Source organism: Lycorma delicatula, chromosome 1, assembly GCF_047948215.1.
Source record: "Lycorma delicatula isolate Av1 chromosome 1, ASM4794821v1, whole genome shotgun sequence".
In the NCBI taxonomy this organism is placed as follows: Eukaryota; Metazoa; Arthropoda; class Insecta; order Hemiptera; family Fulgoridae; genus Lycorma; species Lycorma delicatula.
This window is the reverse complement of record NC_134455.1, coordinates 99,850,672-99,865,717: the sequence shown is the minus strand read 5'-3', so window position 1 is coordinate 99,865,717 and position 15,046 is coordinate 99,850,672. Positions and strand designations below refer to the sequence as shown.

The 15,046-nt window shown below is 28.3% G+C and overlaps 1 protein-coding gene across 2 annotated transcripts in view; it reads right to left on the bottom strand.

Annotated features, from left to right (window-relative positions):
* The window catches only part of Mtp (microsomal triacylglycerol transfer protein), a 132,003-nt gene that overhangs the window by 35,015 nt on the left and 81,942 nt on the right, over window positions 1-15,046 (bottom strand). For both annotated transcript variants that reach the window (XM_075358115.1, XM_075358121.1), the window contains 3 exons: window positions 14,773-14,922; window positions 9,691-9,856; window positions 4,097-4,239 (listed from right to left, as the gene is read on the bottom strand). In XM_075358115.1, coding sequence (XP_075214230.1) covers window positions 4,097-4,239; window positions 9,691-9,856; window positions 14,773-14,922 — 459 coding nt within the window. The remainder of the gene's footprint in view (window positions 1-4,096; window positions 4,240-9,690; window positions 9,857-14,772; window positions 14,923-15,046) is intronic.

Sequence of the window (15,046 nt, the reverse complement as noted above, 5' to 3'; positions counted from 1 at the left end):
AAACCTGGTCAGGATGACATCCTTTTAAATCAGGATGACATCCTGGTCATCTTTTAAACCTTGGTATGTGATATCTCTCAGTCGCCTCGGCCCAGGATACCACTGATACAAATGCAACAAGCAACATTCCCATCGGTGTAACTATGACTATTACTAAAAATAACAAAACACATCTCTAGTCTCAAGCAAGACTGAAAACCACAGTCGAAGGAGGAACTGAATCACCTACCTACCTGAAAAATAAAGCAAGTTCACATGCGACACAAGCGTGGAAAAACACTAAAACAAAAACATGAAAATAAAACTAATAACAAAACAAAACTGATATAACACTAACAAAATAAAAAAACACTAACAAGAAATCGTAAAAAAAAGAAAATACGCAGGAACAAGACCACACAGCACCCTAGATTCCCTCCGCAATCCGTTCCCCAGCCAAATAGTGGAGAAATTCTGCAACTGCTGACCATTCAGTCTGATCCTTCCAGTCACGACTGATGTCAAGTGTTGCTCCAATGGTATCCTGTTGACAAATTACTGCAGTGCACTCTAGATCGTATTTGGTGTACTCATACAACACCTGGAAGGCGTTGTCCTGCATCCCCCACTGCAGGCATAAACCTGAATCCACCAGGCTGAACCCAGCCAGTCTACCCCTGAAGGCCCCATGACCAGTAAGAAACTGAGTTATGGGAAACCCATGAGGCGCCCCTCAACCTTCTAATGTCTGGGAAGAGATCATACGTATTTCACCCATCAGTAGTCTCATCCCATCTAGTCTGCCGTATATCACAACCATGTTGCTCAATTTCCCAAATCTTTTTGGAAGTCAACTCACCCAACTTCCTAGCAACATACTGCTACTGTCTCTCAAGAGCTAGAATATCAACCAGTTTCACTCTCACAATCACTAAGACTGCCTCCTGTGGAATCGTCTGGTAACTACCTGTTAATGTCAACAGTAATTGTTGTTTGGCCCTCAATAATATATCTCTATAACTATGGAATTTCATCCTATCCACCCAAACTGGCGCAGCGTACAACATAGTTGCTTCACACACACCCTTGTACAGGATACTTAGGGTCCTAAAATTGAGATCCCAATCCAGATTGACCACATTTTGGATCCCAAAAAAGGCTCTACAAGCCTTTTCCACAACGTATTGAAGGTGCCTCTTGAACTGAAATTTCTCAAGATATACCCTGAGGTACTTCTGAACGTGAGTGTACTTTATTTGTTGGCCTGACATTGATACTTGAACTTGCCAACTCTTCGCCTAATGACCTTTGAGGAACATCATTTTGTTCTTCTCTGGGCTGAAAGTCATCTTGTGTTGATGAGCCCACAGCTCAAGCACCCTGCATGCACAAGTGGCCCTGAGCTCGACCTCCCTCTGCAAGCATCCTTTGATCAGAACTTATCTAAATATTAATACAATACTTATTTTGCTTTATTATAAAAATTCAATTTTTTTTCTTTTTGTATTGTCTACATAATGACTGTTAGACTGAATGACCAACACATTTCTCCAATTTTAAATTCAAGCTTGCCTCTATCAACAAAAAAATTAACATTTTGCTTGAAAGTTCATTTTGAATAAAATAAAAATATATTTAAAATTACATAGCAACTTTTTAGAATTATTAAACAATATATAATGTTGTATTCCTCAGAAAAGTACAATTCCATTGTAATTGAAGAATAATTGAAAAAAAATTATAGGGCTTGGAGTTGTTTTAAAGAAATTTTAGATACCCAGTAATAATAAGAAAAACGACTAACATTTTTTGTAAGCTTTAAAAATAGCGTATTTTTATTAAAATAAAGCATGTAAAGTATTGCTCCTGTTACATGCTGAACTGATGTGTTCAGGTCATTTGGCACTATAATAATTAACAAAAAAAATTAATGTTTCTAAGTAGTTTAAACCATATCAAAAATTCTTAACAAAATTTAATATAAAAAGCTTAAAGATATCAAATATTCCAACTAAATTTTAGCTCATTTGCTTACTTTGACAAATAGAGGTTGGTGTGATAAATTTATACAGACTAATGCTATATTGATCAGTCACCACTGAAGTGCTTGCATCTGTTTTAAATGTTAATTCTACTATAAATCCAATTCACAATATTTTTTAAATGTATTATTACAATTATTATAATTTTAAGTATTATCATTAGATGTTAGTAAAAAATACATCATATTCATTTTGATGAAATGAATGTACATTATGAGTTTATCACTTAAATATACATTTTTATTTAATTAGATTTAAACTGAAAAAAAAAACATAAAAAATAATTTGGTTTGCTTTTTCTTTAGAAAATATGATAGTAACTTGCTGAATCTCATGTATTTTATTAAGTGCTCACTAGTGCATTTGTGACTGTTTTATTGTGTGTTTTATAAAATGTAATGAACAAATACATCATGAACATTATTTGTTATAACAAATGTAATCTCTCCAATTCACAATTAACTGATGTAAAACAAAATTGAATATATTAAATGTAAAATGAATTGTAAAAAGAAATTTTTTCAGAAAAAAATCATGGAAAATTAAAAATTTATTTTTCTCATCATTTTTAAAGTCCTAATAAAAATTTTATTCCATAAAAAAATGTACAATAAAAATAGGGTTTTCTGGCAAATTATTTGTGAGCCTGTTTACTTTAATAAGTAATTAAACAGGAAAAATATTTATACCATCAGTCAAAAAGAATTAATACATTTCAAAATGTAATGGTTTTTTAATTTACAATGATATATTATTTACATAATTTGAAAGAGCAAATTTGGAAGATTTTGTTACCTATGATTTAAAAATTGTATGCTCTGAATATCCTCCTTACTATCAGTACGTTATTGCAGAAGAAGTTCCATAACATTATAAAAAATTCCAGGTGGGATATTGTTAATTTTGTGGCAGTTTTTCTCTTTCGGGCCATTTATTGTGTGAGGCATAGTGAAAAAGACTCAATTTTTTAGTTATCCACCATAAAAAAATCTTTGGTTGAGAGGTCTGGGGGAAGAGATGAGGAAAAAATATCATCAAAACAGGAGATAAGACAATCTGGAAACAGGTTACATAAAATAAACAAGTTCTGTCAAGCAGTATGGCCATCTTATTTAAATCAACTGTTGGTAACTTTTCATTTCTTCAATTTTTAAATTCTCCCATATCACTTATGAATAATTGTTTAACAGTTATTACTTATCCATCATCTTCTTCAATGAAATATGAATCTACTATTTAAATGCTGAAAATACACACTCATCACAAACTACATGATGATTCATACTTCCCTGATCCATCTTGGTGATTAAATGTGGCCATAAATAAATTTGTGGCTGTTCTTCCGTTTCCCTAATTTATAAATCACTCTGACCAACCTTACTAAAATTACATCAGAAAGAAATGTACAAGTTCTTTTTGACTGATTCTGTATAAATATTTCTCCAAAGTTTGAAATTAAAAATGTATAATAAATAAAATAAGATTAATATAACAGTTATTAGTTTGCACTATATCAAATTAAATCAACATTATTATTTTTATAAATAAAAATTACTTTTTTTAAGCTGATCCCCATGGTGAAGAGGGCATGTCATCTTTTCCTCTAAAGGTATTGGTTTGGAGAACCATGCTCAGATTTAGCAATTTTCATTTAATAAGAAATGCTCATTCTGTATTCTCATGTTCCAAGCTTCAAACTTATTGATGAATTATTTTACCAAAAAATATTACTGTCATGCATTTGTAGTCTATTACAGATTCCATATTAGGCCACAGAATTCAAATAATTGAAGAATGCTGCAACAGTTTACAAGAACTCACACCTAAAAAACCTCTGCTCAAAGGATGAATTTCCAGCAAAGATATTGACTAAATTTTCTGAGACAAGTGTTTCCTTTTGAAGAGTTAAACAGATACAGATGTTGAGTTTGTAAGGTGACTAATCACACTGACTGTAAACAACTTCACCTGACTGTAAACTTTAGAACATAACAAAGAATTTTTAATACAATCATTAGTTAAATATGTCCTGTCAGTTAAATAGAAAATATTTAATATAAAAAAAAAAGTCTTACACTAGGACAATCCTGACACTGAAGATCCTCCTTCTTTAAAGTTAATGTCTGCTTTAAGAACTGTATTCCTAACTTTTTTTCTAGTTTCTTTACAACATCTTCTACAGATTCCCCACTCTCTTCAATTGTTTTCACTCTTTTTTCTAAAAAATACAACATACATTTCATGAGAGTAAAGTTATGCAGCAATAAATTAAAAAAAAATGCTGACAGTAATAAAAAGTTGAATATTTTGTTTTTCACAATGCATTTATTAATTTTAAATGATTTACTGTAAATGTATATTTTATAGTACCTTGCACTTAAATTCACAGAAAAAAAACAACACATACACATGCATACAAATCATTTTCAACTAAATATGGCTTGCAAAATTATTTCAAAAATTTTTACTGAAAATGAGGGATGTGTACTACATGTTTTAATTCTTTAAAAAGGTTTGAATTTATTACAAATTTATAAAATTTATTGAATAATTCAATTAATTAATTTCATTAAAATATAAATAATTACTACTTTTGCTAATAATAACACATTATAATAATTTTATTCAGATCTAAATTTGTACTTTCTAGCGCTATAGCAGAGCTCTAGCTGCAGAAGGGAAAGTGCTGTAATTGGTACAATTTGGGCATATGGAGTTTTTATCAGATCTTGATGTTTTGACACCTAAGGAACCAAAAAACCAAAAATACTGGCTGGGAATTTTCCAGATGTTCATATGTATCTCTCTCTGTGTATGTGTATGTATGTGTGTGTGTGTGTGTGTGTGTGTGTGTGTGTGTGTGTGTGTGTGTGTGTGTGTGTGTGTGTGTGTGTGTGTGTGTGTGTGTGTGTGTGTGTGTGTTTTCTGTCTCACACTTTATATCTCCAGAACTAGCAGACTAATTTTGACCAAACTTGGTCAGATCTCTTCTGTATATGGTTCATTGATACTATTAAATTTTCAACTTAAAAGGTCAAGAGGTGAGGCTGTAGAACAAGGTTACCCTCAGTATTTTGAGATTTCACTTAATTAAGGTCTTATTTTTCTTAGGAACATTTGTTAACAATTAAGAAATAATAATATTTGCAAAAAACTTACTGTACAAAAAATATTATATTTAAAAAAAATTATAAATATTTTAAATTAAGTTGTGTATGTATGTTTGTGTAAGCCGTGCATCAGATAAAGCCACGTGATGGGAAAGTTCTGCAACTGTGTTGTCAGCTTTTTATATAAATGAAAACTAATCAATTTGAAATCTTTTAAGTAAATAAATCAATATGTATTGTAAAAATGATGTATAATTAATTGTCTAGGTATGACTATGATATACTTAACAGATATTGTTCATTTTGAACATTAGTTTATTTCACCTTGACTTTTAAACTAATTTTTTCATTTGTAAGTGTAGATGTTGTTAACATTTGTTAAATCACTGATATTTTTTAAGATATTTATTTGTAATGAAAACAATTTGTTAAACTGACAATATTAAAATTTTACCAATTGGAGAAAATGCTCAGTTATGTCAACAATTATTTATAATTTATCTAACAAAAGAGGACACCTGAGTTTAAGCTACTTTAATTTTGTAACCAGTTGTTGCAACAACACAATGTACACCAAATTAAAGCCTGTTCTGTTTTACATATACTTTTTTTAAATTAAAAACTTGCTTAAACAACAAAAAATATACCATTTATATTTAAAGAAAAATGTAAGAAAACACCATTTTTTAATCCCATCTTTTGGTATATGAATAATTTATGAGCTTCTGCAAAAAAAGTCTGTAAAATATTAATGTAAATTAAAATACAGTCTTTTATTTTTACCTTCATGAAATTCAGGTCACTTTGACAAAATAGTGGGCTTTAAAAAAAATGTTATCTCTGTTAACAGTTATCATATCAAAATGGTTTTTAAACAGTAGTAATCAGTTTTATGAAAGAATTCAAAGAAATATACACTATGAATTTAGAATAAATATTTATCAGCATGACTGAAAAGGTTTTAAAAATGTTGGTACAGTTTCAGATGAAGGTTTGTTTGAAAAAGAAATCAAGTTTATTCTGTACTGAGTAAAATGCACCCTGTTACTAAAAAAATCAGTAACACTAATAATCAGGTTTTAGCACATGAAAGTTTTGTTGCATTTGGAGTGTAACCTTTTATACTGAATTCAAAAATGCAATCAGAATTTTTCCCCCACCAGTTCTGTGATAACATCCTTGAAGTACTTCTTTTGTAATTTTATGTAATTTTTTAGGGATAACTTATGTACATAAAAGAATATTTTAAATAATTTCTAACTGAGAGTGGGTACATACATATCATTATGAAGGCAAGAAGACCTGTATATGCATGATTTGTTTACTGCAGTTTCTGACATGTCACCACGAAGCAGTCTTCTGAGTCATACAATTAACACACTAGTATGCTGATTAGATGGTATGTTAGTATAGCAGAAATTCAGTACCTGAATTTACCATTTACCATCTGCTAAAAGGCAGTGCCTTATGGTTAGGACTTACCTGTATCACATCCTCCAACACAACTTTAGAAAATGAATCAGAATGTGAGGTAGGCACTGAAGTTCAAAATGAGGAGCAAGATAATTATTAGCAAAATCCTCTTCTGTGAATCTCATCTGGTAACGTAAGGTGAGTTAAATGACATTGTTCAGGATTTGAACTTGTTAAAGGAACCATCCAACCTTTTGGGATCTGGCCACTGAAAGGCGGCTAGAATCTTTACCAAACTGATAATAAACTGTGTTTCTTCTCTAATCGTCAGAAAGAATTTTAAGATTTATGTTATGAAGAAAATAGTTTAGTGCACTGTAACATTATTTGTGCTGTCATGGATGCACTTTATCACGAAGATAACTCTACAGAATGGAGACTGTTCATTGAGTCTTCAAAAACTAGTTAAAAGGCTGTTCTTTTGCACAATGGCAACAAATTTTTTTCTGTGCTCTTAGCTTATGCAATCAACAGGAGAGACACATATGACTACATGAAAATTCTGTTAGAAAGAATTCAGTACAAGTAACTATATGAAAGATTAAGTTTAAGGTATCTTAAACTTAAGATACATTACATACAGAAGGACTTAAGATACATTATTAATGGGTTGGCAGCTCAGCTATACTAAAGTTTATTCTTTTTGTATGATTTGTACAGCAGGGAAAAGACAAATCATTATATCAGGAAGGAACGGCCAAAGCATGAAGCACCTATGCCTGGCTGGAAAAATGTTGTACATTCCTTACTAGTTAACTTGGAAATGATTCTTCTACCTCCACACATATAAGACCAGGGATTTTCAAAATCTTTGTTTACGTGATGGATGGATAAGAATAATGCTTAATTTCATTACTTAAAAAAAGATTTCCTCACATTAGTGATGCTAAAATCAAGGAAGGCATTTTTATCGGTTCCCAAATAAGAACTTTGATTAAAAATGAATTTGAAAAACTTTTAAGCCCAATAGAAAAGTTAGTTTGGAGATCATTTTAAAATGCTGTGTAAATTGTTTTAGGAAATCATAAATCCCCCAACTACTGTGACATTTTGGGTGAATTATTACAGTCATACAAATATACGGGGTGTGATATGTCCCTAAAAAATCATTTCTTAGATTCACACCTGGATTCCTTTCTGGACAATCTCGGTGCAGTCAGTGACAAACATGAGGAATACTTCCACCAGCAATTCTCAGTCATAAAAAACAGGTATTGCCTACAGCAGAGTGCAAGAATGCTCATAGATTATTGTTAGATGCTAAAGAGGGATGTTTTTAATGCCAAACAGAAAAGGAAAACAACTACCATACTTTGAATAAGATGTATGCATGTAAATTCCCATATTTCTCTCTAAGTTTATGTTTGTATCACAAAAAATCAGTGGATGTTGGAGAAAATTTATTTTCATATTTGAATTCAGCATGAAAAGCTGTATTAGGATGAGATATTTTGTTGCTTGTGCCAAAAAATAGTTTAATTTTGTTCCTCAGTGTAATATTAAGGCAACAATCAATAAATTACTGAATGACACAAACTTTTCATATAGAAGTCTGATAGATTATCACTTGTTTAAGTACCTTATGAGAATATTAATATAGTAAACTATACTGGTTCATGCCAATAATACATACATTTTGCACTACCAGTAATTAAAACAGATATTTAAGTGAAACATAAGTTAAAGAAAAAACTATATTTTTTTATTAAGATGAAGTTCTTAACTAACTTGGCATTAATAAGAGAAATATAGTAACAGTTAATTTCTGTTATATTAATACGCATTAATTTTATTTTTATTATTGTTACATGTTAAGTATAGGACTATTTACTGCAGAAAATTTTATAGATATTAATCGGCGATTTTTTGAAATATTAACATACATTTTAATTATTTTTTGTATCATGTTTATTATCTGTTAAATAGAATATTTTTTCTGTAAATTTCTTTTTTATTTTGCCTTATTTATCGAATGAGTCATCAGTAAGAAAGCAAAATTATTATTATTGAAATTTATGAAATTTCATAAATTTCAATAATTATTACTGATTGTAACTCAACTTACATTGCCTCTTAATAAGAGCATATAACATATACAACATTATCATTTACATAAAATAAACATTTTTATTTCAGCCAAGTGTTTTGATACATTTTTTTTCTGTTTAGACCAATTAACATTGAAATGTGGATGTAAAAACAAATCCACCCATATATAGCGAATAAACCTTTATGTAGATGTCAGATGATTTTTAAACTCCAGTACCCAAAAAAATTAAAAATAAATCAAAGTATATTTATGTAAATTAGTGTTCTATATATACATATTAGATTTAAAAAGTAATATCATAATTTAGTAGACATATGTTCATGCAAAATATAGTGTATGCTAAAAATATTAATAGAATAATTAATTTTTTTTTTACAACCTCAACATCCATGCACATAAAATGATAGGTGGTTAAATACCAAACCCTTGTCAGGAGCCGGATAACTGAAATTGGGATAGTTACTAAAGAATTAAATTATTTTATGAAATATAATGATATAAAATTACATATAATACAGCTAAAGGCTGTATTATATGTAATTCCTAATACAAAGCAATTCCTAATACTTTCATCATTTGACAGTGTCCATACTTTTGTTCAAATTTGTCATAGCTGGTGGTATTGGTTTTCTTTTTTATTATTCTCTATGTATGAATAACCTGTGTATTAAAAGATACTATTAGTAGTAAATTGAATTAAATAAAAAATAAAAGTAAACGATATAGGAGAAAATAAATTGCATAATAATAAAATAATTTGGTACATTACTGATTGCTTAAAATTAAACAATATTATGAATTTGGAAAACAATAATCAAACAAAAATGATGGTAGGTATGTACTTCAGTTATGTAAAAATTAGACAATGAAAAGGATAATTAATATTTTTAAGTTAGGCAACTTCTCTGTCTCAAGCAAACCAAAACTATTGCCAGCTTTTCACATTGTTAATAAAGTTAGATCAACAAAAAAGGGAATAGGTAACACTACACACTGAAAGTTATAGAAATAACTTTTTGAATGGGTATAAACTAACCTGTCAATGTCACATGTTGTCTAGAAGTAACTGAACCTCCTGCTTCCTTTCTTATGGCTATTCTCATTTCGTGTGATTCATCTGAAGCAATTGATTGGATTTTTGTTAAATCAGGTGAAAACTCAATCAAACTTTTCCTTTCTGATTTTACATCTGTTTCCCACACCTAACACATTCAGAAGAAATCTATATTATTAAATACTACAAATAAATTTTATAAATAATGTATTATTACATATTTATATTTCTATTATTACATAATAGATGTAACAGTAATATTTCAGAAAAATATTCTGTGATAAAAAAAAGAAAAATTAACCCAAAATAAATTATCTTTGTTTTTGCTTTTTAATTGCAATGCTGTCATAATTTTACTAATGAAAACTCTGAGATTTAAATTTTAGAATGTATGCTATTTTGGAATGTAGCTAAATTGGTATTTCACATAACAGCAATTTCAATTATGAAGGGGTCGAATCTTATTCTGTTAATAACTTCTCTTAAAATAAAAATTTATAAATCATATAATAAAAACATCAGATAGCTGAAACATACATCTCAGGAATGGTCAACTGGAGTTTGTTCAAGACCACATTTACTAGTGCAGTTACATTATATTGATAAATAGCAAATGATTTTAATTGTTGGTCAGCTATAAATAAAATTATTAAACAAAAATAATAAAAATTTGTTAAAAAGATATTTAATAAAAATCAAGTGGTAAAAGTTACCAAAACAACACAAATTTTTAAACTCCAGCAATGGTTTTTCATTAAAAGAAATAATATGAATACTTTTAGATAAACTTGGATTACTATATTTTTTTAAACTGAATTCATTTAAAGTTTTTAGCACTGCTTCCAGGAATGAAAAAATAAGCAATAGCCTTGGCAAGGTTACTCTAAGCCAATTAGAAAATAATTTAATTAATGCTGTTCATTAGTAATTATGAATATATATTATAAACATTTGAAAATGATTTTATCAGGTTTCTGAAGATTGGAAAAATTTCATAAATAAAATTGTAAACTGTTGCATCAGTATTAAAAATACTAATATTAATATACAGCAAAGTATATTTTCAAACTAATTTTTTTTTTCATAAGTAAAACTTTATTCATGACTAGTGCCATGCTTGAAGATTCTAATAATGTATCATTTGTATTGATTTCATTTGTAAATATTTCAAATAATTAATTATTTGCTAACAAAAATAATAAAAACCAGATTAGTATATACTGGTGAAAGAAATTTCAGGTACTTTTGCAAATTGTAATACTGACTGTGGGTAATGGTTGGAAATGGGGAGGGTCATTTGAAAAAGTGAAAATGTATGGCTGCTAGGAAGCGAAGGTAGTGGGTTTTGTATTCCAATGTCTGCAATGTTACAGACGGAAGATCTACTACTACTACTACTACTACTACTACTTCTATTCCAGCCATGACTGGAGAAATACTATTTACAGACTAAATTTTCTGATGCAGATGTTTTTCCAATCCAGTATTCCTAGTATACACTAGATAATGAAGAGAGATAACATAAAAGTAAGAAAATAATATTTTTTGATATGTTACGTAATTTTAAAATAATAAAACTGAATGAATTAATAAACAAATAACACAAGATCTTATAATTTACTCCAGTAGCAAATACAGTAATGTGTATTTATTATTTTTTCTCATTTCCAATACAATTAAAAAAAATATACCTTTGCTATCATTCTACAGTAAAAATTAAAAAATTAAACAAATGTAAGTATATTTTTATTAACTAAGAGAAATGCTAGACTATAAAAAACAATCCCATAAAAAAAATAATAAACCAATGTTCAGGTAATGAAGAGGGAATCACAATAATCTTGCTAACAAAATAAACAAATTTGTTGGATGATGGTTGAATGAAGAGGACTAGAAACAGAAGTGTAGAACTAAAAGTCTGAGAAACTGATGTTAAATTGACTTATTCTGAAAGGAATAAGTTATGTTTGTTGGATAAAAATAAATCTTATTAAAAATTAATAAAATAGTAAATTTTGAAAACGATTGGCAATTTGAAATCCTTCAGTTAGGAAATAGTAAAACTTTTCTGGTATTTTTAAAAATTAACAAAACAAAAAAACAAATTTACCACTGTTTCCATCACAAAATTCAAAATAACTATAAGCTATCAACTATATATTGATATTCCTTGTTAGGAAATTAAAAACCATTTACAGATTCTGATAACGGTATTATAACTGGCTCAATCCATTTGAAATGACCCAAAAGTGGTTACTTGCCCAACTCAAAAAAAAAAAAGAAACTTACCCACTTGCTTCTATGTGTTTCAGGACTAAAAACTATTTTTTTTTTTTTTTTAATATTTTATTTAAGCAGTTTACCTGTGGCGGTCATTTTTGTTCTGGTGTGTACACCTATTTTTGTGATTGTAACGGTTTATGGAAAATATCATAACTAAAAAACCATTGGTCCTGGAAGGATGAAATAAAAAGAAATTTATTCATATTTTCTCAAGATAAAAAAGATTGGTCCAGTAATTTATTTACCTATCTCTTTTCTTTCTATGAGAAAATTACCAATAAAGTTGAACATGAAAAAGAGTGAAATTTCACTTTTGGTAATTATTTTCAAGAGGCAGGGATGGCATACACAGTTTGAATTATTTTTTTATATGTAGGTATATGTCAGTAGTTTTACCATAAATAATATTAATTGTGATATACTTACCTGTAAACTTAAGTTAACATTTTTTAAACCTACTTCTAAACCATGAATTTTTGAAAACATTCAAATTTTGGCTTCAAATAACTCTGATAAGGCTGGTGATAAAAATCTCAAATTTTTACAATTACAGTGTTTTTGTAGATGCTTATGTCAAATAAAAAAGTTCTAATCTCTTAAAAATCATGAAAAACCTGTTAAAAGCGATACCATTTTGATCCAATAAATAAGCGCTCCAAGGGGGTTTCTTGTCTTATTGGCATTAATATCTTTATATTTATTACTATAGTTGAAATAGACTTGTTTGAATCATTCAACTGCAGTGTTCATTTTATAGCAGGCGCTTGAAGTCATTTCCAGTCATCAGGAAAATTTGTGTCGCAACATGCTCATTTTTCCTTTTTGCATCATTTAGCTTTGCAGTTACAGACTGGTCAGTCTGACATTAGTCAGTGACCTGTTTACATCTTTACCAAGTGTCTTAAATTTCATCCTGTGTTTGGAAGTGTTTATTAAATAAATATGTTTTACTTAATATAATATTTGAAAATTTTAAAATCAGTTAAATTTTTACCGTGTTTTCAAGTAATTTCACATAAAATAATGGAAGAACAATGTTCCATAGGAATTTACGTGAATGAAGAGTGCAACCAGCTCATGTTATTTTGGGACACTTCAAATGGATTGACCCAATTATCTTTAGGTGGAACAGTATGTTCCACCTAAAGATAGTTTACACATTCTATAATTTTAATTCTAATAATGTGTAGTCCTTTTTTGTTAATGATTAAAATTTGAAAGTTAATATTAATGTTGGTGGATTTATGTCTTTGAGATTGTTGGCAAATTTTGAGTCTGTGTTTCTACAGAAGATTTCAACTGTTTATTGTATCTTTGACACTATATCCTTTTTGACTGTTGCATAACGAGTAGCTCAGTTTATAATTCCAAAAGCATTGTTGAATAGTCTAAGGATGAGTAATCAATCACAGTAAACTGTGTTTCGAATGTAATGATTTTTTTTTGTTCTGGATCAATGGAACCATACTTTCCGTGACATTTTGTTTATACTGATGTAATTTTTATTTAGTTTATTTTAGTTTTTTTTTTTTATATTTTTAACATTTTATTTGTTTATTGTGTTCATATTCAACTATAAAGTTTAATTTATTGTGTATATTGTATATATATGTTAAAAATTGTTCACATTGTCTTATGTTGGTCTAGTGCAGCTACATGTGATCCTTGGCCTGCATGTGACCCAGTTCTTCCTTTTGTTTGTCCCTTAGAGATTTTACTTACTTTTTTATGAATTAAAATATCTAATAAAAATTATAATATATTTTAAACAAGCAATTAAACATCTATGTATATTCGCTATGATTACTTAACAATGTAATACAGTTTTCAAGGCTAATTTTTATATTAAACTATTTACAACTTCATAGATGGCTTTTAAAGTCTTAGTTTTTTAACTTACTTTGCTAAAGATACACACTGTAAACAATTTTTATTTTTAAAATAATATAATTTAAAAATAAAATACACACGTTTTAAATAAAAATTAAAAAAAGGATTATGTTAGAAACCAAATATAAATAAGTTTAGTTAAATTTGGGGAATTTTATTAAAAAAAAAACACCATTATAAAAAAAATATAATGGCAAAAAATAAATAAATTTTTTGATTTTTTAAAAAAAATATTTTTTTTATTACACTGAAAACTATATAATAAAATTATAATTAAGTTAAACAATTTACTTATAAGAGGTGGTCAGCTCTTTATACCTCTTGTCTATGTGGTATGTGGCTCACTTCACATTCCTAGTATTTTATTGGCCTGGTAGCAATTTTGGGTTGGACATAGCTGGTCTAGTGCAGTAAAAGATAGTAATTTTGACTTAGCTGTGTCAGTCAGTATATTATTTTTTGAGAATGTTAAATGTCAATAAGCATGTGTGTTTGTTGTATTGGTTGTAAAAAATTTTAATTAAGATGCTGAAAATAGTGGAGGATTTCAGCATATTGTGTGTAAAATGTTTTTGGAGTGTAAAGAAATTTTGTTTGGTAATTTATATTTTTTATTAAATTTTGCTTCTTTTTTTGTTTAAATTTATGTTACTTTCAATATTTTTTTCATATCTATCTCTTGAATGGCTAAAGCAATATTAGTAAAGTAATAGATTCACACAATAATGTAAATATTTATAATAGAGTCTAAATGTTTTTTTTATTTTTTTATTTATTTTAAATTATTTTTTTTTAATTAAAAGAACTAGAAAAACCTATGTTTTGTTGTGAACACCACATACTCCTTTTATTATATTAGTGTTAGAAGCTGAGCAAAAAAAAAATTATAACCTTGTCGGGATGAATGATGGTAGAAGAAGGCGACTCAAAAGAACATTTACTCTTAACTTTCAAAACTGTTTTGTCATCAACTGTTTTATATAGAGTTTTACATTTTCCAGAAGCATCACTTTCTTGTATTTCTTGATCACTTATCTGGAACTAAATAAATAAAAAATAATGAATTATCAAGCTATCATATCAGCTATCATATTGTGAAAAAAACATATTCAAAATGATCAATTCTAGATAATAAACACAATAAAATTTCATTACTTCAGAACAT